The 26022-nt window shown below is 34.9% G+C and overlaps 1 protein-coding gene and 1 long non-coding RNA gene across 5 annotated transcripts; one reads left to right on the forward strand and one right to left on the reverse strand.

The window, feature by feature from the left end:
* Positions 1 to 338: 338 nt before the first annotated feature.
* LOC136203435 (uncharacterized) lies at positions 339 to 6700 on the reverse strand. Of its 3 annotated transcripts, none has more exons than XM_065994593.1 (3): positions 6038 to 6700; positions 4201 to 4273; positions 339 to 756 (listed from the first exon to the last, which is right to left on the reverse strand). In XM_065994593.1, the coding sequence occupies exons 1-2, from the start codon at positions 6596 to 6598 to the stop codon at positions 4202 to 4204; spliced, it is 633 nt and encodes a 210-aa protein (XP_065850665.1). In that variant the 5' UTR covers positions 6599 to 6700; the 3' UTR covers positions 339 to 756; position 4201. The 3 variants fall into 3 exon arrangements, with proteins under 3 accessions (XP_065850665.1, XP_065850664.1, XP_065850666.1); XM_065994592.1 differs by having other exon boundaries at positions 339 to 762; positions 6038 to 6692; XM_065994594.1 differs by lacking the exon at positions 339 to 756 and adding an exon at positions 769 to 911.
* Positions 6701 to 15069: 8369 nt separating this feature from the next.
* On the forward strand, positions 15070 to 18666 carry LOC136203788 (uncharacterized). 2 transcript variants are annotated; one of them, XR_010674983.1, is made up of 2 exons: positions 15070 to 17746; positions 18253 to 18666. It is a non-coding gene; the product is annotated as an uncharacterized lncRNA (long non-coding RNA). The 2 variants fall into 2 exon arrangements; XR_010674984.1 differs by having other exon boundaries at positions 15070 to 15343.
* The last annotated feature ends 7356 nt before the right edge of the window (positions 18667 to 26022 follow it).

Here is a 26022-nt window from a genome sequence, read left to right on the forward strand (position 1 = left end):
CTTGCCCTAGATTTGCTTTAATAAAGTTGGGTTTTTTTCAAAAAAGAAAAAAAAATTAAATTAAATATAATCAAAATAAAATTTACTAGTTCGATTTGATTACTAACCAGAATAAATATTTAAATATAGATACATAAAGCATCTTTGTATAATATATTTAATTTCGGTTTGGTAAAAACGAACGGACAACCGAAACCAAAAATATCATAAAATACTCATAAAACTGCAAATATAAAACAAACAAACCGAAACTTATTTTAATTGAAAGAGAAATCTAATTGGTAATTTTAGCATACGATATGAACATAATTGATAATTTTAAAAGGTCACGTATCGAATTGACTTTGAAGGTATTTGCTCATTGTATATTTAATTGATTAATCAACTAGTTTGTAATTCTGTATATATACAAAAAGAACAAAGGATAGTTTTAAATAAAAGTTGGGTATATCAAAGGGTAAATTCCAGAAAATAAAACAACGTGGTTACACGAATTGTCAAACCGAGACAAATCCACAGGTATAACCACAGGGTTTTCTTTTTTGGAATTTACCCTATATCAAATACATAGAGACAGCTTTTGTAGCTCATGAAGAACACCCAACAAACTATTATACATATACATGGAAGTAAAATGAGTCCTTTACAATTAGTTTCCAACTAGTCACCTGTAAATAACATCCACAATGACAAGCAACAAGCAGGCTACATCACCACTCATTTTGAACCCTGGGAAAGAATGATGAACCAGCCGGGCTGAACCTTCGGAATATAAATATAATGAGTGAGATGACGAGCCAGTTACCGGTTTCTATAGTGATTAAAGGTGATTTTGCGTGATCAGCAGTAGTTTGGACTTTTATGCTAGTATAAAGCAAATTTGCAGAGATTTTATATCCGGTTTTAAAGCTCTGAGGCATTTACCCAAGAATCCAGATGACAAAATTGTGTATTAGCAAAAACAAACGAGAAGATGAACAATTTGGCATGCATAATTCCTAGCAAAGCCAACTTAAGAGCAAACCGTAAACACAAGTTCAAGAACATCCGCTCCTTACTTGGGTAAATCACACCGACGGTCACTTTAAGTTTGGACAATGTCTCACTAAGGTCGTAAAAGTTCATTTTGTATCAATAAAATAACTCATCTTTGCATGTTGTACCAATAAAGTCACTCTAAACATTCTCAGGCCAAATTCTCGCCTAGGATGCTTAGTTAATTCAACTAGGCCACATTAGCACCACACTAACTAGGATGCTTAGTTAATTCAACTAAGCCACATTAGCACCACACGTATTAATTTAATGCCACATGACACCTTAGTTTGGTTCAATAAAGGTAGGGAGGTAAGAGAAGATAGGTGTCACGCGACAGTAAATTATTACACGTGGAGATTAAGTGGCTTGGTTAATTTAGCTAAGCATCCTAGTCAGCATTTTTGGTGAAAATTTGGTCTGAAAACGTTCAAAAGTGACTTCATTGGTACAAAATACAAAGATGAATTATTTATAGGTTAATACACATATTTGCCCCGGTATTATCACGGAAAAACAGATATGCCCTTATATTAAATAAACTCACAAAACTATCCCCGAATTTTCTACAAACCTACAATTATACCCTAATCTAACAGGCTTGCTTATTCGGTATAAACGGTGTCATCCCCATAAACACCACCTTCTTCTTTCTATCAAAAGCTCAGGAATCCTTCATCAATGGCAGCCATCTCATTCATTCTCCCTTCTTCTAGCACTTCATCTCCTACATTTCTCTCTAACTTTCATCTCTCATTTACTCTCTCCTCACTCTCCTAACTATCTCCCATTTAACAACAACATTCTCTCTTTCTGCAACAACCTGTATTTCAAGAACTAAAACCATTGTGCAAATAAATTTTCTTACATCAATAATAAGAAAATGATTATCTGTAGAATAGCATGTGATCTTGAAGAGGTTTCATTGGCACGCATTGGCTCTGTGGTTGGAAGTCATGTGATTCATCTTTGTTATTCTATTGATGAAGTAATTTCCCACTTCCAACCACAGAGCCAATGCGTGCCAATGAAACCTCTTCAAGATCACATGCTATTCTACAGGTAATCGTTTTTTTTATTATTGATGTAAGAAAATTTATTTGCACAATGATTTTAGTTCTTGAAATACAGGTTGTTGCAGAAAGAGAGAATGTTGTTAAATGGGAGATAGTTAGGAGAGTGAGGAGAGAGTGAATGAGAGATGAAAGTTAGAGAGAAATGTAGGAGATGAAGTGCTAGAAGAAGGGAGAATGAATGAGATGGCTGCCATTGATGAAGGATTCCTGAGCTTTTGAATTTTGATAGAAAGAAGAAGAAGAAGGCGGTGTTTATGGGGATGACGCCGTTTATACCGAATAAGCAAGTCTGTTAGATTAGGGTATAATTGTAGGTTTGTAAAAAATTCAGAGATAGTTTTGTGAGTTTATTTGATATAAGGACATATCTGTTTTTCCGTGATAATACAGGGGCAAATATGTGTATTAGCCCATTATTTATTGATATAAAATGAACTTTTGTGACATTATTAGGATAATGTTCAAATTTAAGTGATTGTCGGTGAGATTTACCCCTCCTGAACCAAAAAGAAGATTTACCAAGTGTCACAGGGTAGTTATTTGCATTTAATAGGGTAAATTACATACGTGGTGTACAACCTTTACCCGTAATCACATTTTGGTGTACAACCAAAATTTTATCACACTAAACTGTACAACCTCCTAGTGACCTGACCGGTCAACCCTGTTAATTACTTGGTCAACATGACACCTCATCAATTTTCACTCTTTAAAAATTAAAAATGGCCCCTACATATCACTAAATTACTTTTATACCCTTAATAAAAAAGAAAATCCCAATTCTCTCTCCTTAAAAACTAAAAGTGGCCCCACATATTATTTTGTCCAACATTATCTGAACTGCTTTCCTCTCTCTCCAACATTTTTTCATAGCAGGAACTAAAAAAATCGCATTTCCTTTTTCTTTTACTTCCATGACAGCAAGTTTTTCTTTTTCTTTTTTCCTTTCTTCCATGGCATCCGGTTTTTTACTTCTCCATCTACGATTTGCAGATGGAGCGGTTTTACGATTTGCTTCTCCATCACCGTCTTCACATCGTCGGAGCAGTCACGGAGAAGTACAGTGACATTTGCAGATTTCTGCTCGTCTTTTTTTCTTTCCGGCATTCGGTTCAGTTCTGTGTTATAACTCGAGCTTTCAGTCGCGGATTGTGGATTATTTGATTAGGATTGTGGATTATTTGATTGTGGATTATTTGATTAGTGGCAATGTTTTCATGTGGTTGATTAATGTTGATTTTATTTGAATAAGGTAGGACTTATATCACAGCATGGTTATGCACAGAGTTTAGCTCGGTTTTCTGCAAATGTTGGCACAGTTGCTTGAATCAAAAGAAAAAAGTTGTCGATTTCATCATCACATCATTGTGCTTTCTCCATCTGCATCAACATCTTCATTTGAGGCCCCTTAACTTGTTGATTTTTGTTTTGACTCTTGGGTTTTTCTTAATTTGGAAATCAGACGTGATGGGAACGATTCGACAAAAGTTGTTATCTAAATTCCATAAATTGAGCAACGTTACAGGAAGGAATTCTAAACTTTCACAATTTAAGCAACGTGAATTGCACAAGTGGTGTTAGAAGAATTATGCCTGGGATCTTCTTCTACCTAGAGAGAGAAGAGTTAGAGAGAGAAATGGAGTGGGTTCTATTTTTTTTCAATTTGGAAGGGATGAGGGTATTTTAGTAATTTCATATTAGGGATGTGAATTTTTGACTTTTAAAGTGGTCAAAATGCTGATGTGGCAACGTTGACTTGCGTTGACCGGTCATTTTTACCGGTCATACACTTTAGTGGGAGGTCACTAGAAGGTTGTACAGTTTAGTGTGACAAAATTTTGGTTGTACACCAAAGTGTGATTACGGGTAAAGGTTGCACACCACGTATGTAATTTACCCGCATTTAATAGTCAGCTTACTATTGCTACATTCAGACATTTAACAACCTACAATATGATCATTGTCAAAAAGCATGAAGAAAGTTAAACACATACAAGTTAACAAAGTTACTTCTCAATATGCATGCATCTTTTAGAGCGATTTCATAAATTCGTTAAATGAGTCGTTCTGGATCATTTCTAATCCTTACCTCAGGGGAAACAGTCTTCTCGTACAATAGTCTCATCAGTTGTATTCACATAAATCTCACATGATGCTCTTCCCTGAAACATTTCCAAGAATATATATTGGAATCAGCATCGCAGATCTAGATTACATGGAAACGGAAACTGATACCTAGAAACGATATTTGTAAAAGATATAGGAAGCGGAAACATGGGGAAACATGTAAATGATAAAAACACAAGGGTGTATCTATATATTTAAAACTTGAAGGATGTATTTAAACATACCTGTCGCATAATAGAAGGAGAAAGATATTTTTCATTTTGAAAGCTTGTAGAAGATGATCTAGAAATTAATGGGAATTTACTGAACACGTACATTGATCTGTTTCTAATAACACTTTACATCCTAGGAAACAATTTCCAAATTCTAAGAAACGAGTTCCCAATTTTCTTAAATTACGGAAATGTGACTCAAAACATTTCGTACAAGTTTCCAAAACGTTTCCCTTTAAAATCAAAGCTTCTATGCAAAAGACATAAGCAAAACTAGCAAAGGCATACATTTACTGCTCAGAACTATATACTACAGCTGAACTACTAAATACTAAAGCTTCAACACAAAAATTGAACAGCAACTGTAGGGCATGAATAACACATTTACTTGCTACCTTCTCTATCACTTTACATCTTAAGAAAAAAAAACAGAGAACACCCTAATTGCTAAGATAATGTTAATCATTCATCATCCCCCATTTAAATGAAATATGAATAGAACCTTAAACGTTGGAATCAATAGCAACTTTATAAGCAGTTTTCATTTTTAAATTGCAGCTTGTTGCTCTATATTGTATGGATTTGGATGATAACTAAGGACTTGTACAGTTCAAAGGCCCCGAATTGTATCAGCAAATTCAAACATCTACATGCAAAGAATTGACTAAGTCCATTACGAAAAATTGTCAAAAAAAACTATCATCTGCAAGTCAATCTTAATTCATCTTACTAATTGAAGGTATTTAAGTATCAGCATGAGCTTCTTTCATTTATTCTTCAACCAACTCACAGATCTTAAGGGCACTCAAAAATGATATTATACACACACTTGCTTTCCCAATTAAACAGTTAGCTAATGTTAAGTTCGTAAGAAGTGACTCAAAACAAAGATTTTCAACAAAGGCAAATGGCCTAATACATATGCAGTCCCTCTATGTTGCCCATAAAAGACTATTGCCCTTTAACTTTGAAGACGACCGATTAACTCCTCAAACTTGCTTAAAATGCCCTATTGGCTGCCTAAAGTTGCTCAAAGTGACCTATTAGGTCCCTAAACTTGCTCAAATTGACTTCTTAGCCCCTTAACTTGCTTATATTGATACGTGATTCAACTAGTCCAGATCTCCACTTGCTGTGACACATTGGACATAGGGGTTAATCATATCATTTTAAGCAACTTCAAAAGGCTAATTGGTTGTTTTCAAGGTTGGAGGGATCATTAGAGTTTACTTTTCTGGACAAGTTTGGGGGATTGGATGTACTATTAGGTATATGTTTTCTAAACTAATTGCCCTTCCAGCCTTATACTTAGAATCATCAAAAGCTTACAGCATCACTAGATAGCAAGAGATACAACCAACTTGTTCTTTCAGCTTACCTCAGCAGATTCTAAATCTTTATCCGGCATCTGCAAATTCCTATGTTCTAATTGAAATTAACCCTTCTAATACAAATCAAATTTCCCTAATTCATACATTCAACAACTGAAGTTATATTATCAGCATACAATTGAATCAACCAAGAAGCATTAGGGTATATTAAAAAAAAAAAAAAAAAAAAAAACCACACACACACACAGAAACTAACCTTGATAGGAACTTTGAATAGGAAAACGCCAAGCTCTCCGTTAACCTTGCTGGTGGTATCAAACGGAATAACACCTCTAGCCAAATCCTCGACCAAGTAAAACACATCATAAATAATCTCAAGCCCGTTCAAATCAAGAGTAGCATTCACAAACGATGATCCTCTTGCCCTAAGTTTCCCTCCCCGAGACCTCACAACACCAAGCTCTCTCCCTCTATATCCAACCGAAACATCAAGAGTATCATAGTCTAATGAGAAGAAGTCCCTGTTCCGGACCTTGACGAGCAGAGAGAAGGAGACGTCGAGAGTAAATTTTGGATACGAGTGGACTTGGATGTGGTTGAGTCGAATTCGGGAGACCTGAAGAGTGGGATCGGAGGGGTAGAGAAAGAAGACGGCGGCGGAGAGGAGGATGACGGAAAAAGTAAAGGCGAGACATCGGCGAAGTAAGAGGAAGGAAGGGTCGGGAGGTGGACGGTAGTAGGTGAGAACGACGACGTTTGGAGGAGGGGTATGGGAAGGAAGAGGAGAATACGAAACAGAGGAAGCTTTTGGTGACATGGTTTTCCCCGTTTATGGATACGAGTCGTACACTCTCGTAGCGAGTAATAATGTTAGCCAAACAACTGCTTACGACGTCGTATTCTTTCCAAATGCAACAGTTCCAACAAATTCCAACAAACTAACTTGTGTCAGGATACGTGTATTTTGTATACGTATTAAAAGGGTAAGTGAATGATTCCGAAAAAAAAAAAAAGGTAAGTGAATAATAATAATAATAATAATAATAATAATAATAATAATAATAATAATAATAATAATAATAATAATAATAAGCCCGTAAACGGGTGTCCGGGGCGTTGGATAAAAAATATATTTTATTATTTTTTATATAACACATTAAATTAAATAATTTGCATGGTAATCAGTCAAATTCTATGCATTAAATATGGTGACAACTGGGTAGTCTATTTAATAGTAATTTATCTATCATTTATACCACATTTTCTTCTTCTTCTTCTTTTTCTTGTCTCTCTCTACAAATCTAACGTTTACTTCTCTCTAATATCAGTTCTTTTTTTTTCTTCTTCTTTAATTAATTTAGTTATCATTCAAATCATGCATTTTTGCTCTAAAAATTTAGAAAACCAAGTATTATTTGGGACATCAAGTATAGTTTTTCACAAATTGAAGTTAAATGACTTGAGTCTTTAAACGACAACAACAAAAGCCTTAGTCCCGAAATTACACTTTAGAAAATAACTTTAATAGATTAAGAGTATAAGATTGATCTGCATTGTTGTGATGTCCACAACATTAAGGAAAAGAGTAATTCACATTGTAAAGGAGTTTCTGAATTACTTGATAGAATTATGGAAGAGAAAGAACAACTAACTATGAGATGTTATTCAAACTGAACTAAATATTGCGGAGATGGTTCACTGCAAACCTGCAGATCTTCCCCACAAAGTATTGATTGTTAATGTTCGAGATTTAATGATAAACGTAAGTGAATGTATATTATCTCAATTGAATGAATTACAGAAGAGTTGAGTAGGTATTTATACTCTTATGTACAATAGCTAGGATATGAATGATTGTGTGCTGATATTTAGGGATATGGGATTCTTAGTCTAACTGATGAATTTGAATAAGTCATGTGACTAAGTCAAGAGGTAGAAGGGTAAAGGTATTTACTGTGAGGTAAAGTATTTAATTTACTCTAGCATCCCCCCTCAAGCCGAGGATGATGAAGCACATGTAGTCGTGTGCGAAGCTGCTGAAAGCGAGTTGAAGGCAGAGGCTTGGTAAGAATATCGGCGACCTGGTCGTGACTAGGGATGAACCGAACGTTGAGAAATCCAGACTATACTTGCTCACGAACAAAATGGTAGTCAAGCTCGATATGTTTTGTGCGATCATGAATTACGGGATTGACAATGAGGTAAATGGCACCGACGTTATCACACCATAGCTGCACCGGCGTAGGCATTGGGTAGCCAAGATCATGAAGTAAGGAACTTAACCAAAGAAGATCGGCGGTGGCATTAGCAAGCGCTTTGTATTCACTTTCTGTCGAAGAACGAGCAATGGTAGGTTGCTTGCGAGTATGCCACGAGATCAACGATTTTCCTAAATAGATACAATAGGCGACAGTGGATCGACGATCATCAGGACAACCACCCCGATCGCTGTCAGTGTAGCAGTGAATATGACGAGTGGGGGTGGGTGAAAATGTAAGTCCATGCTCAGAGGTGCCTTGAACATAGCGAAGAATATGTTTTACAGCCTTCTAGTGAGTCTCGGTTGGACAGTGTAGAAATTGACAGAGCTTGTTGACAGGGAAGGCAATGTCTGGACGAGTTATCGTGAGATATTGTAGGGCCCCAACAATACTACGATATTCAGTTAAGGACGGGAGTTGAGTGCCAGTTTCCTTTGATAGGATAGGGGTAGTGGCCATAGGTGTAATGCAGGGATTGCTGTCAGTCATCTTGACCCGTTCTAATATGTCATTAATATATTTGGTTTGACAAAGGTGAATTCCAGACTTCGTGTATCGAATCTCAATTCCCAAGAAGTAGGATGCTTGACCCAAGTTGCGAATGGGAAATTCTGATTCGATTAGAGAGACTGCTTTATGGATGAGGGATGGTGAGGTTCCAGTAATGAGAATATCATCCACATAGCATAGGATGTATGTTTTCTCATTTCCTTGACGACAAATAAATAGAGAATTGTCTGCAAGAGACATGACGAAGCCAATGGTTGTTAAGTATTGCTTGAGGTGTGTAAACCACTCCCGGGGAGCCTGCTTAAGACCGTATAAGGATTTCTTGAGCAGGCAGACATGATCAAGTTTATCGTTGTCACGAAAACCTTGAGGTTGCTCCATATATATCGTTTCAGTGAGGTGGCCATGCAGAAAGGCATTGGATACATCAAGTTGATTGACGAACCAATTGTTAGATGAAGCAAGTGCAAGGACAGTGCGAATGGTAGTGGCTTTAACAACGGGACTGAAAGTTTCTTTGAAATCTAAACCAGACCTTTGTGTGAATCCCCAAGCAACAAGGCGAGCCTTGTGTCATTCAATTGAGCCATCCGCATTCCATTTTGTACGAAACAGCCACCTGCTTATAATTGTATCCCTGTTTGACGGAAGAGGGACGAGTACCCAGGTTGAATTGTCAAGAAGTGCTTTGATTTCGATTGACATGGCTGCTCTCCATTCGAGAATTTTGTTTGCTTTGGAGAAGTAAGTAGGTTCAATGTCTCCAGATGGATGAGACGCAAGGAGGCTTGCAAATTTGCCAAGAGAATTGTATGTTGATAGGCGTAGCCTCATTCGGTGATTGGTTGGTGCAGTAGGACGGAGAGATGTATTTGAAGGGCGAGAGGAAGGGTGGGGAATTATTAGAGGGGGAGATGGTGCAAGGGATGTCAGGGCGGAAGTGTTATTGTGAGTGCAGATGGGTTGAGAAGGCGAGACATTGCCCAAAGGTGATGTTGGGGTAAGGGTTGTGGTATTGGTAATTTGTAAGGGGGACGAGGGTGACATGGATGTAAGCGAGGCGTCCCTGATATGGGAGGGAAGTGCAGCTGATGGCGCATGAATTGGCGAGCGAGCTGGTGGTGCGACAACAGATGTAGGGGAGGAAATATGTGCAGGGCTAGGTGTTGGTGGTATAGGAGGGGAAAATGTGGTTATGGGAGAAGGGTTGTTGGAAATTATAGGCAAGGAGGTTATGAGCTGCTGGTTTGAATTAATAGTAGGAGGACAAGTTTGATTAGGAGGGATGGATGTGGGCGGAAATGGATGGTGCTGCTGCGTAGAGTGCAAAATAGGATGGATAGGCACATTTTGATCTGGAGCAGGAGCCAAGGAAGAGTTCCGAGTAGGCGGAATGTATGCTGGAATTGAAAATGTGTAGCCCGAGTTTTGACATGGTGTTGTTGGTGCTGCTGCTGTCAGATTAGATGCAGGGAATAAATCTTCACGATATTCAACATGTTTGCAAGTGTATAAACGTTCATTTTAAAGATCAATACACAAATCTCCTGCATGATTAGGGGACGGTCCAAGATACACACATAGTTTGGACCTACAGTCAAATTTGTGACGATTATACGGACGTAAGAACGGAAAAATTCCACAACCAAAAATACGAAGTTGTTCATATTTGGGATGCACTTTGAATAAACAATAGGATGGAGATTCATTGTGAAGAACTGGAGTAGGCAAAATATTTATTAATCTTATACTGTGTAAAATGGCAAAATTCCAGAATTTTAAAGGTAAAGCAGATTGGGCAAGTAATGTTAAGCCTGTGTCGACAAGATGTCGAATTTTCCGTTCAGCAATGCCGTTTTGTGCATGAGTGTGAGGACAAGCAATTTTGTGAATTATACCCTTTTGTTTAAAAAAGGAAGTGAGTTTATGTAATTCGCCACCAAAATCGGAATAGAAATTCTTAATTTTTGCATCAAATTGATTGACAACCAAGGCATAAAAATTAGAGAAAATAACAGACACGTCACTTTTATTATGCAAGCAAAATACCCAAGAAAATCGGGTGAATTCATCAATGAAGACAACAAAGTATCTATGACCAGAAAATGAAATAACATGAGCAGGGCCCCAAACATCAGCATGAATGTTTTCAAAAGGCATTCTGCTTGTTCTTTTAATAGACGGAAGAGGTGCTCTAGATGATTTTCCTAGAGGGCAGTAGCTACACGGACCAACAGTGCCAGCTGATTGCAATTTATTCTCGTGGACAATTTTATTGACAGTCTTATTATGGCAATGTCCAAGTCGAGCATGCCATTGGGAGAAAGAGACAGCTTCACCAACCAATGCTTGCTTGAGACTTGGGGGCAGCACATACAATCCATTCCTACTCGGTCCTCGTAATCGGATTTCCTTGGTGACCTGATCTTTCCAAGAAATTGATTAGGCCAGAATTCAAAAAAACAGTTGTTATCTTTTGTGAATTGTTGAACAGAGAGTAGATATTTTGTAAGTTTGGGTACAAGTAAGACATTATTTAATTCAAGGTCTTGAATTTTAGTGTTTCTAGAATGAGTGATGGACAAACCTTGGCCATTACCAAAATAGATGGGATCCTGACCATGATACGGAGCTGCATACAGGTGTGTGTCGGATCCGATGTCATGTGATGCGTTACACCGGTGTCTGGATACCAAGGCTACTATTCATCAAGGTCCGAGATAGTGTTGGGCTGCTGCCACGCCATATGAGCCTGTGCTCGTGAGTGAGATGGACATCGGCTCCTGTGTTTTGTGCCATTATTGCCTGTGTTCTGCCTCTTAGATGTGCATTTGTCCGCCCAATGTGTGGTGTCGCCACAAATGTAGCAATAGCCCCGTTTCTTAGCCTGATGAGAAACATTTCTGGTGGAGTTGGTACTGACATTGGCAAGAATAACTGGATTGTCACAGTGTCATTTGAGTAATGTTTCATATGAAACCAGTTGATGTCGAAGTTTGAAGTAATCGATATCCGTTGATGAAGCCGTGAGTGAAGCAATGATTGGTTTAAAGTCTTTGTGGACTCTCTGGAAAATTAAACTAGGTAAAAGGTCTGATGGATAGGGATGCCCAGATGCCGATAAGTCAACCAGAAGAACTTTGAGTTTTGTCAGGTATTGTTCCACAGTCATTCCATCTTGAGTGAGCCTATCAATCGCCGCACTAATTTCCAATCTTCGGCTGCCAGAGATTACGCCATATGTGCGTTCAAGCGTGTTCCAGATATCATAAGAGGTTTGGGAGTTTGTGATAACATGATAGACATCTTCATTAATTGAATTTAATAGAAGAGCTCTAGCAATGTTTTCAATGTTATCCCAATCAGCATAGGATGGGTTAAGGATGAAGTCCATCGGGTTGTTCCTGTGGTGAAGATATTTTGGTGGAGCAGGGGATGGGCTGGTAACATGTTCGAACAACTTTTGGGATTTCATGACAGTAGTAATGTTCATGCACCAAGCTCGATAATTGTTATTGTTCAATTGAACCTTGACCTGTACATTTGTATTTGTAGGCAGGTTAAGAGGTCTGTTGTTCGTAATTGTGGAACCAGTAACACCAGACTCAGGGCACGAGCCATTGATCATTGAATTTACCGGGTTAAAATTGAAGGTGGTGTGTGGTGGTATGTAGGATCCGAGATTGAATTAAGGATGGGAATTTTGGATGTGCGTTAGGCCAGGCTGCGATTGCTGAATTGGATGGCCACTGGTTGTGACCGAGTGTTGCGGATGAGAATAACCCATCTGTTGCTGTGTGGTGTTCTGAAATTGCAGATGGGTGTTCTGATTATGCAATTGAGAATTAATTTCAAATGTCTCTAAGATTGGCGTCGTCATGGATTGCGGTGTGAAGCCGTTAATGATTGATGTAGTGGTGGTTGATGGCGGCCCGGTCGGGAATAATGGAGCGAACGGCAGACGTGAGGATTGCGGATTTGTGAATCCCGACTCAGTTGTAGTCGGTATGAAAATTGTTTGAGGAACTCTGGTTGTCTGCGGAATTTGGTGTGTTTTCCAGGAGGAAATGGAATTTGCGTGGGTAGCTAAGGGAGGCGGTGGTGGTAGAGAAGATGCAGAAAAAATAGGTTGAAATGTAAAAGGTGTATGTTGTGTTGCGACAGATGAAGCAACATCGGATATTAGAGTGTATTCGGATGATTCGGCTGTGAATGAGTTTTCCAGAATCGATGCCGGAGTGATTGCCGCGGATGAGATTGGCCCAGGGTTGGTACTGGACTCTGATATCATGTTAATGTTGAGATTTAATGATAAACGTAAGTTAATGTATATTATCTCAATTGAATGAATTACAGAAGAGTTGAGTAGGTATTTATACTCTTATGTACAACAGCTAGGATATGAATGATTGTGTGCTAATATTTAGGGATATGGGATTCTTAGTCTAACTGATGAATTTGAATAAGTCATGTGACTAAGTCAAGAGGTAGAAGGGTAAAGGTATTTACTGTGAGGTAAAGTATTTAATTTACTCTAGCATTGATCATTTAAGTTGGAAAAGCGATGAAATTGAATTTTAGATGAAAATCCATAGGAATAAAAGAATAAGAGAGAAGATAGAACTTGTAAAATCTGATCCATTAGTGCTTGAAAGCTGATTATCTCTCTTTCGATTCTGATAAAATTTTACAATGTCAATGTCTATGAAGTTTCAAAGAATGTATAACAACCACCAGCTGATTATTATTGAAAAAGAAACCCTAACATGTTATAGGAAAGGGTGATAATTGCAGAGGAGAAGAGAGAAAAGGTGAACAAACGTAAAACTCAAATAATGCTAGATCGAGCATAAAATCTACACAACGCAACAATTTGAATTCATTACATAGAACACCAGAAAATAATCTCACTCAAATATACGGAATCCAAAATTCATCAAAACAGAAAAAAAGAGAGAATCGAAACTTCTTCAAACGATCACATTTGAGAATTTAAAAAAAAAAAAGTAGAGGAAGGGAAAAACAACCCACCTTTTCTATATTTGCATGTTGAATCCAAAAACTTGAAAAAGAAAAATATTGATTAGAGGAAGAAAATAAAACGCAAAACCTGTGGATCTATCGTATCGTTACTTCTCTCTGATTGTGATTTCCCTGATACGCGATAACGATTTTTTTACATAAGGAATCGAATGTGTAATAGTCCAGATCGATTTGAACAAATCAGGAGTATGAGTTGATTTAAAGGGAGTGGGGAACAACAGTTGAAATTTCAATCATGAAGAATAGTTAAATCGTGGAGTAAATGAGTTGAAATTTTAAAGAAAAAACAACGGCAATTAATTAATTAATATGTATAGTTTAAGAAGAGAAGCTCTGCTTCTTATAGACACATCAGCAAACAAAGGATATGAAGATGACACGTGTCAAATCTATCTATAAATTTAGTATATACTACAAATTGAAGCAAAAGTAAAAAAAATATTTATTGGCTCAAAAACATTCATAAATTCAGAGTAAAATTATATCAAGCTTTGCACATTTATTATTTAAATTATTCATTTCAGAAAATGAATTACTTAAAATGAATTACTTAAACTGTAAATAATTAAATCAGCCGCTATTAAATCTAACACTCATCAAATTGAATCAAACAGCAGAAATTAATTGAATTATCAAGTAACACAGAATAATACTGACAAAACTCTAATCGAGACACGAAATAATCGACATATTTAACTAAAACTAAAATGCAAATGATAAAAACTAAATTAAACTGGAGATTTCAATTCAATTAAAAAAAAAATATTTGCAAAAATCTTTGTGTGCATATATTCATTATTCGAATTTTTAATATAAAAAAAAATCAAAAAAATCGTTGTTTATGGTGCAGGTCTTCATTATGATATCCTTTTTATTTTTAGTGACCCAAATTTCGGTCCACCATCCATTTTTGACATATTTGCCCTCCTCACTTTTTCTAACAAAAAATTAAAATTCTCTCAAATCCTCTCTACCTTTTTAGGTTTCTCAAATTTCCCCACATTTTTTGCCTGAACGGGCAGCCTGCCCTGGGAACGGGTGGCGCGTACCACCCGTTCCGTAGGTGGAACGGGTGGCGCATACTGCCCGTTCCCTAGACCGAACGGGTAGTTCATCCGTTCGGCCTAAGGAGCGGGAGTACGCTCTACCCGTTCAGGCAAAAACCGAAAAAAAAAATTAAAAACTAATCAGATACGTATTTAAGAATCGTAATATTATCTCGTGTTCGAAATCATCATCTTCGGGAATGCTTGGGTCCATTTTTGTAAAATCCGGGATTTGTGCTCGGGAGAGAAAGGGAGAGAGCTTTTAAGGTTTCGGATGAAATACAATGAGAAGGGCAAATATGTCAAAAATGGGCGGTATACCGGAATTTGGGTGCGGTGAATAACAATACCCTATTTTTATTTTCTTATTTATTATTACCAAAATTTATTTAGTTTTTATTTATTTATTTAAAAAGAAAAGGCCAAAACCTAAGTCCGCTTTTCACCGTTCTCTCCTCAGTCCGCCTCTTCCCATATATTTCGCTCGATTCCGCTGCTCACCATGACTCGGACTGGAACGCCGGAAGGTAAGGAGAACTCAGCCTCAATCCGTGCTAAAGCTGCCTCAAAGAGAAAATCTGTCCAGCTCCGGTCTTTCCCCTGGTAATGCTTCCGAATCGGAGTAGCCAATTATTTCTCCTCCTCCTCCAGCGAAGAAAGGAGTAACACTGGGCATCCCATGTCCATCCTCGGATACTAAAGGTATTCTCTAATTGTCCCCGAGCATCGTTACAAACAAATTTTAATTTTAATTCTAAAAATGGATTAAAGCAATATGATGTTATATGTGCTAAATTATTGGTGCTCTTTAATGTTGATGATTCTGTGTTGTGTGACCTTGATATGTTTGATAATTATCACTCTTTGATTGATAACATTGATTGAAGATTGTTCTTTGATTTGAATTATCGTGGTTTTGTTGAATTAATTAGAGATTTTTACAGTACTTTTAAATTCAATTTACCTAATAAATTTAATGTTGATACAGTTTAAGTAATAGAATTTCGTTTAATGGGAAAAGAATGCAAACAATTTGGTCACCGAGTTCGATCTTTCTTGTGGTTTTATTGATGCAACATTGCAAGTATGACGATTGCTATTGCAGCGGATCTCTATATGTCTTTTGATTCATTATGATATCATCATATTACGTCAAAGTCTTATTACCTGAACGCATTTTTAGCTTTTGCATTCTCTGTGAGTATTCTCATACTTGCAATAAAGCTGAATTATTTGTCATTTGGTGTATGAAGCATAAGGTTAAACTAGGTTATTTGATAGCTAGTCGGTTTCAGTCTCTATTAAATTCAAATAGAAACCTTATTTTAGGTTTTGTTATTACTATATTGGCTTTGAACGAAGGTTTTATTAATTTGGTTGACATTGATTTGCATGTTGCTTATGAAATGCCTCATTTGAGTTTATCTTGTTTTAAAAACATGAATATTGTTCAGTTTGATGCAGATGTCACTATTAGATGGTGATTGTTAGGTCCCAAACCAAATCCGCAGGGGCGAAGTCTAGAGATACTAGTTTTGGCTCCCTCTTCTGTTTTTACTGGGCTGAGTGATGTGTTTGATCTATTGAAGTGTGTTGTGAGGGTGTTGTGGACATGGAGGTTTGCCTCCTTGAATTTGATACAGCTCAGCCACATTAGATTCAATTTGTTTTTACATTTGCCTCACAGTACGATTGAATAGATCAAACACAACATGACCCAGCCCAGTAGAAACAGAATAGGAGCCAAAACTAGTGTCTCTAGACTTCACCCCTGCGGATTTGGTTCATCTAACAGTGCCATCCGCATCAAAGTGAACAACATTCATGATTTTTAAACAAGATAGACTCAAAGGTTGCATTTCATAAGCAACATGCAAATTAGTGTTTTCCAAATTAATCAAACCTTCATGCACAGTCAATCGAGTAATAACAGAACCTAAAATAAGGTTTCTATTTGAATTTAATAGAGACTAAAACTGGTTGACTGTCCAATAACCTAGATTAACCCTATGCTCCATACACTAAAAAAAAGGGCGGCCCGGTCGCATTACGCGTCCCCGCTGAGCGAGAGGGTCCGGGGAGGGGTCCCACCACAAGGGTGTATTGGGGGCAAGCCTTCCCTTGCCAATTTAATTGGCAAGAGGCCGCTCCTAAGACTCGAACCCGTGACCTCAGGTCACACGGCAACAACGTTTTACCGTTGCGCCAAGGCTCGCCCTCTTTATTGCAAGTATGAGAATCGTCTTTACTACCGGAGAATGCAAAAGCTAAAAATCGATGAATATATTGCTATGCAAGTGTTTTCAGATAATAAGACTTTGACATACTAGGATCATATGATAACAAGACATATCCTTCCAAACAATAGTACAAAGAAAATCAGCGCTATGAGCAATAGCATAGCATCTATATTCGTTAGACTTAACAAATGTTGCATCAATAAAACCACAAGAAAGATTGAACTCGGTGACCGGATCGTTTGAATTATTTCTCCATTAAACGAAATTCTATTACTTTAGGTGTATCAACATTAAATTCCTTTGGTAAATTGAATTTAAAAGTAGTGTAAAACTCTATAATTAATTCAATAAAACCAGGACAATTCAAAGAATGGTCTCCACCCAATATTATCAACCACATAATGAAATTCATCAAGTATATCAAAGTCAAATAATCATTTACATGGCACAAATGATTTAGCAGAGACAACATCTTATTGCTTAAGTCGAATTTTAGAAATAAAATTCAAGTGATCGTGTAAATGGCACTATGACAGAGGTACCTTTGGGTATCCGAGAATGGACATGGGATATCAGAGTAACTCTTTTCTTTAATTGTGGGGGAGAAATAATTGGCTGCTCCATCAGAAGCATTATCCGATGGAGGCTGGACATTTTTTAGACAATCGTTTTTTTGAGGCAGCTTTAGCATAGATTGTGGTCGAGTTCTCCTTACCTAGCGTTTTTTCAGTGTTCTAATTATCACCGATACATGACTATCTATGTTGTCTCTATTGATCACCTATTGCTATTGTTGTGGAGAGAACACAGAGTGGGCACCATGATGACAAATAACCATCTTGCATATTGGATCGAATTGCAATTGGTAATTATATTGCAATTGTGATTTGGTTCTTTGAAGTAATTGATGATTTTTCATTTTTCCTATATGGATTTGTTTTGACATGGTAGAGAAGTGAAATGAACATCTCGGTTTTATTTACAAGAGAGTCTAAAGTTAAGTCCTATCTCAAAAGTTCATAATTGTGGTTTACACATCCGAAAGGTAAATCAAACTGATTCAGAAAGCTAAAATGTTTGGCTTAAAAGATTTTTCTGAACTTCATTCCTGATGTGAAACACTATGACAAGGAAACTAATATTACTTTTAGAGATTTTCGTTGTGTTTGTTAATTTCCTCTATGTCGGGTAAAATTCATTGATTAAATGATTAGGGACATTCTTTTCCTTAAAAGAATTGGACCTTGACAATCATTTACTACTTCTAGATTAAACATTTTTTTCACATTTATTTAGGTTTTTCTATAATAGCTTACATCGTGTTGATGAAATGTTGGCAAAATATGCTTTAATATCTGAATTGGGTTGCAGTCTTGCAGCTCCTGCTTGGTTTACGCTTACAACAATCTGATCCGTTGATTTCGATTACTGGTTCTTCATATCGGTGCTTGGAGCTAGCTGGGATTCTGCTGTATTATTCTCTACTTTCAATCAAAATGATCCCAATAAGAGGATTATTGACCATCTTCGGTAGCTTTATACATGGAAATTAAGCTACAACGCCTGCATTGATCATATTAATTAAAGTTTATATTAGTAATTAAGGAGAATGCTCAAGATTTTATTTTAATTATTTTCATCTATGCATCTGTTTAGTATTTCATTATCATCAATCATCTTTGTTATTCCAATGGCATTTGTATTTAAACACATAAATATTGAATAACTAATGTATAATGAAGACATGTTTATGAATCTATAATGAATAAATGTGTTTTTACATAATTTCATGTGTATTTCATTATTGTAATTTGCAATTGTTTTGTACGTGATGCAGTAGAAGAATAGAGTTTTGTTAGCAATCTGTTTGTGATACCGACATAGCGGAAGAATCGGGTTTTACTAGCAATTTGTAGAATCGGATACAAATAGAAAAATAAAAAATTAATTAAAAATTCACCTTTGTATTTTAACTTTTATTTATTGAATACAAACAAAATTTTAATATTTATATATTTAAAAAAAACACGTGCATCGCATGGATCCTCTCTTAGGATATAAGAGGAAAAATTCACCACATTTTCTAATTCACCACAAAGAAAATGTTAAGAAGAACGAGTGAATTTGGTTTTGAAATAATTGATTTAATCCGAAGTGAAGTCATTAATATGAGGGTTAATTACAAAAATGGGTCAAATGGGAAATTCATTTACATATTTAATCCATTTACTCAACCTACTACATATTTAGACTGTTTTTGTGTGACTTCCTCATAATACCTCCAATCTTTCACCTTCATCTTCCTTACGGTTTCCTCTTCATCCAAAATGGCTCCTCCTCCTTCCACATGGATCTAACCTGCAAAATCTGTTGTTGTTTGACGACGTTCTTCAGCAACTCCTACTCCGGTGAGAGAAAAGGGAAGCGAAAGAGGGCGATTTTAGGGTGAACGACGGTGAGAGAAGGTGAACGACGGTAGAAGAAGGTGAACAGTGAGAGCAAAGAAGAGGAAGAATGCGAACAGACGGTAGAAGAAGGTGAACAGTGAGAGAAAAGACGAGGAAGAAGGCGAACAACAGAGAAAAGGGAAGAAAGAGGGCGATTTTTGAGCGAACGACAACCTCGTTCCGTGAGGCGGAAGATTGGGAAATGCAGAGAAAATACCTAATTCTATAAATCTCACTGAATTATTTTTGGTGTATTCATTTATGTTCTGATTTTTTTGTTAAATAATGTTAGAATCCGTTGTTGTTTGCCATTTTTTGTTATATACCACTTAGCGAATTTTGTTAAAAACACATCCAGACTTCGCATATGCTAATTAAAATCATCAACTAAACCAAATATTAGCTTCGCAGGCTTCGCATATGCTAACTAAAATCATCAACTAAACCAAACATTAGCTTCGCAGACTTCGCATATGCTAACTAAAATCATCAACTAAACCAAACATTAGCTTCGCAGGGTGCGCATATGCTAACCTATGCGAAGTCAGACGGGAGGAAGACAACCGCGCGTAAATATTGAGGGTATTATGAGAAAGTCACACAAAATCAGTCTAGATATGTAGTAGGTTGAGCAAATGGGTTAAATATGTAAATGGGCCTCCCATTTGATCCGTTTTTGTAATTAACCCTTAATATGAAAGCAAAAAAAAAATTTAAACAAAACATGAAAGTGAGTTTTAAGTTATATACAGTAAAACCTCTATATAGGAATAACCTCTATTTTGTTATAAATAAAACTAGGTCCCAACTTGGTAATAACCTCTATTACCAAACTCTATTTAGTAACAACCTCCCAATCGTTATACAAATAGTCTGGTCTTAAGTGTATTCATATATAGAAGTTTTACTGTATGAGCTCGTTTGGTTCGCGGAATAGAGAAGGAATAGAATAGCTATTCCCAAGAAATAGCTATTCTTACATTTGGTTCAATACTTTTTATGGAATAGTTATTCCTATTCTTTGTTTTCATGGAATATCTATTCTTTAATTTATCAAAGGAATAGCCTATTCCTAATTTTGTATTTTTGTGATTTACAAAATTACGCTCCATTACATCATCAATCTTCTCTCTAGCCCATTTCTCAATTCCTATATATTTTGGCGAATCAATAATTTATATCATAAAAAAATGTGAAAAATGAGAAAATGAGAAAAACGGTTAAAAAATGTAAAAATACGAAAAATATGAAACACAAAAACGTAAATAATGTAAAAAAGTTACAAACACGAGAATATGAAAAAAAAACACGAAAAACATGAAAACGGGAAAAACAAGAAAACGCAAAAAAAAAAGAGCAAACACATGAATAACGCGAAAAAGTGACAAAACATGAAATATACTAAAAACGTGAAAAAATACGGAAAAACAAGAAAATGTAAAAAAAATACGAAAAACACGAAAACGTAAAAAATACTAAAACACAAAAATGTGACAATACGTGAAAAACGTGATAAACATGAAAATGCAAAAAACGCAAACAAAACACCAAAACGTGAAAAAATACGAAAAACATGGAAAAAACGTGAATAACACGAAAAAGTAACAAAATGCGAAAAATACAAAAACGTGAAAAAAGAAAGCACGAAAAACAGAAAAACTAAAATGTGAAAAAACAAAAAAAAAATTCAAAAAAAATACAGTAACGTGAATAACACGAACACGTGACAAAACGCGAAAAATACGAAAATATGAACAAACACCAAAAACAATAAAACTTGAAAAATATGAAAAGGCGTACAAAAAATATGAAAATATGAAAAAAAACTTAATAAACACATTTTTTATATTTTCGTGTTTTTAACATTTTTCGTTTTTTTTCACATTTTCGAATTTTTCACTTTTTGTGTTTTCACGTTTTTTTTTTTTGCATTTTTTTCATATTTTTCTGTTTTTCGTATTTTCGTGTTTTTAACATTTTCGTGTTTTCCATATCTTTTTATGTTTTTTTTTTGTATTTTTTTGCATTTTCTTGTTTTCATGAGTTTTTCTACATGTTTTTCCTTTTTTTTTTGTGTTTTCATGCTTTCCATGCCTCTATAATTATGCTTTTATTGTTTTTTCGTTTTTAAAATTTTTTGTGTTTTTTTCGCCTTTCATGTTTCCCTCTTTTCTGTTTTTTTTATATATTTTTTAAAATAATATATATTAAATATTTGAACAATTTATAGTAATAATTAAAATTTTAAAAGAAATAAGACATTACATTTTTGTCTTTTCAATAAAAAAAAACTATATATTCCATTCTATTTTATTCCACCAACCAAACTTAGGAATTATTTCTAAGAATTTCTATTTCATTCTTTGCTATGGAATAGTCATTATTCCATTTCATTCTATTCCGCGAACCAAACGACACTTAGGTGCCGTTTGGTTCGCGGAATAGAATGGTTATTCCAAAGGAATAGAATAGCAAAGAATGGAATAAAAATTCTTAGGAATTACTATTCATATGTTTGGTTGGTGGAATAAGGTAGAATGAAATAGATAAAAAAATTTATTAAAAAGACAATATTATCCTCAAATGTAATTTCTTATTTATTTTAAAATTTTAATTTTTTATTATAACGTGTTCAAATATTTAATATATATTATTTTAAAAAATATATAAAAAATAGAAAAATGGGAAACACGAAAGACGAAAAATACATTAAAAACGAAAAAACAATAAGAAAATGAAAACGGAAAAATTGTAAAAACACGAAAAAAGAGAGGTAAAAAAAACGTAAAAGCGCAAAAAAAAATTAAAAACACAAAAACAAAAGAAAAAAATGAGATAAAAATGGAAAAATGGTGAAAACGCGAAAACATATAAACGTGTTAACACAAAAAACACACACACGCAAAATATGAAAAAACACAAAAAAATGTGCAAACCGTAAAAAACACAAAAACATGAAAAAAGTGAAAAACACGAAAATGTGAAAAAAAAGAAAAACGTGAAAAAATCGAAAAACACGAAAACATGAAAAAGTGTTAAAAACACGAAAAATGCGTTTGTAACGTTTTTTTATGTTTTTCCGTGTTTCCCAAGTTTTATTGTTTTTTCCGTTTGTTCACGTTTTCGTATTTTTCACATTTTCGTATTTTTCACGTTTTGTCATGTTATTGTGTTTTATTTTGCATTTTTTCGATTTTTCACGTTTTAGTTTTTCGGTTTTTCCCCTTTTTGTTTTTTTTCGCGTTTTTGTATTTTTCGTATTTTGTTACTTTTTCGTGTTATTCACGTTTTTCCATGTTTTTCGTATTTTTTCATATTTTTTAATTTTTAACGTTTTCGTGTTTTGTTTGCGTTTTTCGCATTTTCATGTTTTTCACATATTGTCACGTTTTTGTGTTTTAGCATTTTTTGTATTTTTTCGCATTTTCGTGTTTTTATTTTTCACGTTTTTTTTTTTTGGTAAGAAAGGAAAGGAAAAAAACAAAACCAATAAAAAACCTACACTGGGATCAGTCTAGGAAGGCTGACTCCAATCCTATCCTCTAGGAGAGAAGGCAAAAGAAAAGAAGGAGGAACAGATAGGGTAGAAACACCTAACATTCTCCCATGCCCAGCAGCTGCTAAGTGATCCGCCACACGGTTTTGCTCCCTAAAAATATTGGAGAAATTAAGATACTCAAAGGCAGGACGAAGCCTCAAAATAGCTTTGATGAGATTCTGGCTCTTCAGACAAACAGCCTGGCTATCTGAAATCCTGTTAATAGCCTCCAGATTATCAGATTCCACCGAGAGCTTTTTAACACCCATGCGAATGGCGAGTTTAATACCTGACAAGATACCCCAGAGCTCCGCAGAAAAGGAGGAGCCCGTCCCCAAGTTATGGGTAAACCCCGCCATCCAATTGCCACCAGCATCCCGAAGAACTCCTCCAGCAGCAATTTTGCCATTGCTAAGGCAGGAGCCATCAGTATTCAACTTAGCAAACCCTTCTCTAGGCTTACTCCAGCCAACTAGCAGGATCTCTTTATCCGGGGAGGGGCGAACAAGGGAATCTCTTTCAAAGCTTTTAGTAATAACAAAGAGCTTCTTCGAGAAGAAAAACAGTAAATCAGGAATAAGGACAGCCTTACCCGCAAATAATTCTTCATTCCTCCACTTCCAGATTTGGTGACAAGTAATAGCAAAGAGGATGGCACCGTGCTCCATGTTGGCCAGCAAGTTCCCCTTGGCTCCTTGAGAGAACCAGTCCCCTTCAGAAAAGGCCATGAAGGAAGGGATGTGATGAGGGAGGATCCCTTCCCAGATCTTCTTACTATTTTTTGTGATGAGGGAGGATCCTCCACTTCCAGATTTTTCACGTTTTTTTTTTTTGGTAAGAAGGGAAGAAAAAAAACAAACAAACAAAAACCTAACCCGGGATCAGTCTAGGAAGACTGACCCCAATCCTATCCTCAAGAAGAGAAGGTAACAGAAAAGAAGGAGGAACGGAAAGGGTAGAAACACCTAACATCCCCCCATGCCCAGCAGCTGCCAAGCGATCCGCCACGCGGTTTTGCTCCCTATAAATATGGGAGAAGGTAAGAAATTTTTCACGTTTTTTAATATTTCGTGTTTTGTCACTTTTTCGCGCTATTCCTATTTTGTGTTTTTCGTGTGTTTGCTTTTTTTTTGCATCTTCGTGTTTTTCGCATTTGTTCACGTTTTCATGTTTTTCGCATATTTTATTTTTTTTGCATATTCTCGTGTTTGTAACATTTTCACATTTTTCGTGTTTCATATTTTTCGTATTTTTACATTTTTTAACGTTTTCGTCATTTTTCCATTTTTCACGTTTTATATGATATAAATTATGGATTGACCAAAATTTATAAGATTTGGGAAAGTGGTTAGAGAGAAGATTGAAGATTTAATGGAGGATAATTTTGTAAATTATAAAAATATAATATTAGGAATATGTTATTCCTAACCTAAATTGAAGAATATCTATTCCATGAAATCAAGGAATAGGGATTCCATGGAATAGCTATTCCATAAAAAAAATCAACCAAATGTGGGAATAGCTATTCTTTAGGAATAGGCTATTCTATTCCCCCTCTATTCCGCGAACCAAACGACCCCTTATATGTTTTATTTAAATTATAATTATGATCTAACATAAATTTAAGATCATTTGAATAAGAAAATTTAAATAATATGGACTAGACTATTTTTATATTTGAGTATATTATTTTAATTTTAATTTTAAATCATTAATATATTTAAGTATATTAGTTATTTTTATTATATAAATATTGTTTGGATATAATAAATCTGAAATACATATAACGTGAAAATAAAAGAAAAATAAATCGTGTTTATTAAAAATATATATATATAACCCGTATTTCATCTTTTCTAAATATATATAAAAAAAAACAAAATCGTGCATTGCACGCGTCTAAAACTACTTATCAGATAAATAAGAAAAAGGCAAACAACATTGACAAGTCCTTCTTTTTTATTTAAAAAATGATTTTTCTTTTTTATTGTTCATACCAAATTCTTGATGACAAGTTTTGAACATAAAACTTGGTTAATAGAATTAGGAGTGGTAATTTCTAAATAAAAACACAATTTACAGAGACAATCTAACTGACATAACACGATTGACACGAAAATCATTTTTTTAGTATTTATAACATATAAAACCATATGGAGCATATATATGAGATAACACGATTTTGACACGAAACATGGAATTTCCACCTCTAAATAGAATGTTTTTCATTTCACTTGTCTTTTAAACTTTGTATTTTTTATAGGTTGAAAATAGTTTTTTACATGTGTAATGTGATTATAAAAAACTGTAAAACAATATTTCAAACCATAAAAAATATAATTTCAAACACATATTAAATGAATAACGATTTTTTAACTGAATTAAATATTAACATCTAACTAATTTCGCAAGTAAAAGTTTAATGCAGTAAAAAAAATAAAGGATCAAACAGACTTTTTAATTGAATTAAATATTAACAACTAACTAATTTTTCAAGTAAAAGTTTAATGCAATAAAATAATATATAAAAAGTAAATATGTGGAGTATTATTGAAGATACTGAATGTCTTAATTACTCTTCAAATATTATTAAGAATCAATTGTTAATATTATTTTTAGAGAGTTAACTAGATAGTATTATTGGAGATTATATATCTTATTAACTCCTCAAATTAAAAACTTAATAAATAAATAAAGAGTTAATTACAAATAAGTACCATATGGTTTGGACGATTTGCAGACCGGTATCTGTGGTTTTTTTTTTTTTTTGCAAACACAACCACGTGATTGCAAAATTTTACATGTTTTTTACTTTGTCAAATTTGACCGATAACGACCTCAAAATAATAATTTTCAAGAATTAAAGTTGCTTAGTATCATATTTACTATGGAACCATATTTTTTATTTTTCAAAATCATCGTTTTTTGAGTTTTCTCTCTCTAAACATTATCTTTATCTCTCATAAAAAACACATAAATGACCTCGAATCTAAAAAGTCAAAGAATTAAAGTTGTTTAAAATATCATTTAACTTTTAAAAAATTTCATTTCGAGGTGGTTATTAACCAAATTCTGACAAAGTAAATTCAAATGTAAAATTTTACAAATCACAGATTGTATTTATAAAAAAACACCACATATATCAGTCTATATAAA

Source organism: Euphorbia lathyris, chromosome 8, assembly GCF_963576675.1.
Source record: "Euphorbia lathyris chromosome 8, ddEupLath1.1, whole genome shotgun sequence".
NCBI classification, from domain to species: domain Eukaryota; kingdom Viridiplantae; phylum Streptophyta; class Magnoliopsida; order Malpighiales; family Euphorbiaceae; genus Euphorbia; species Euphorbia lathyris.

Coding starts and splice junctions, on each gene's coding strand:
- LOC136203435 (XM_065994593.1), bottom strand. CDS start 6,598: ATGTCACCAAAAGCTTCCTCTGTTTCGTATTCTCCTCTTCCTTCCCAT. Junction 4,274..6,037: donor TATTCAAAGTTCCTATCAAG/GTTAGTTTCTGT, acceptor GAAATGTTTCAG/GGAAGAGCATCATGTGAGAT.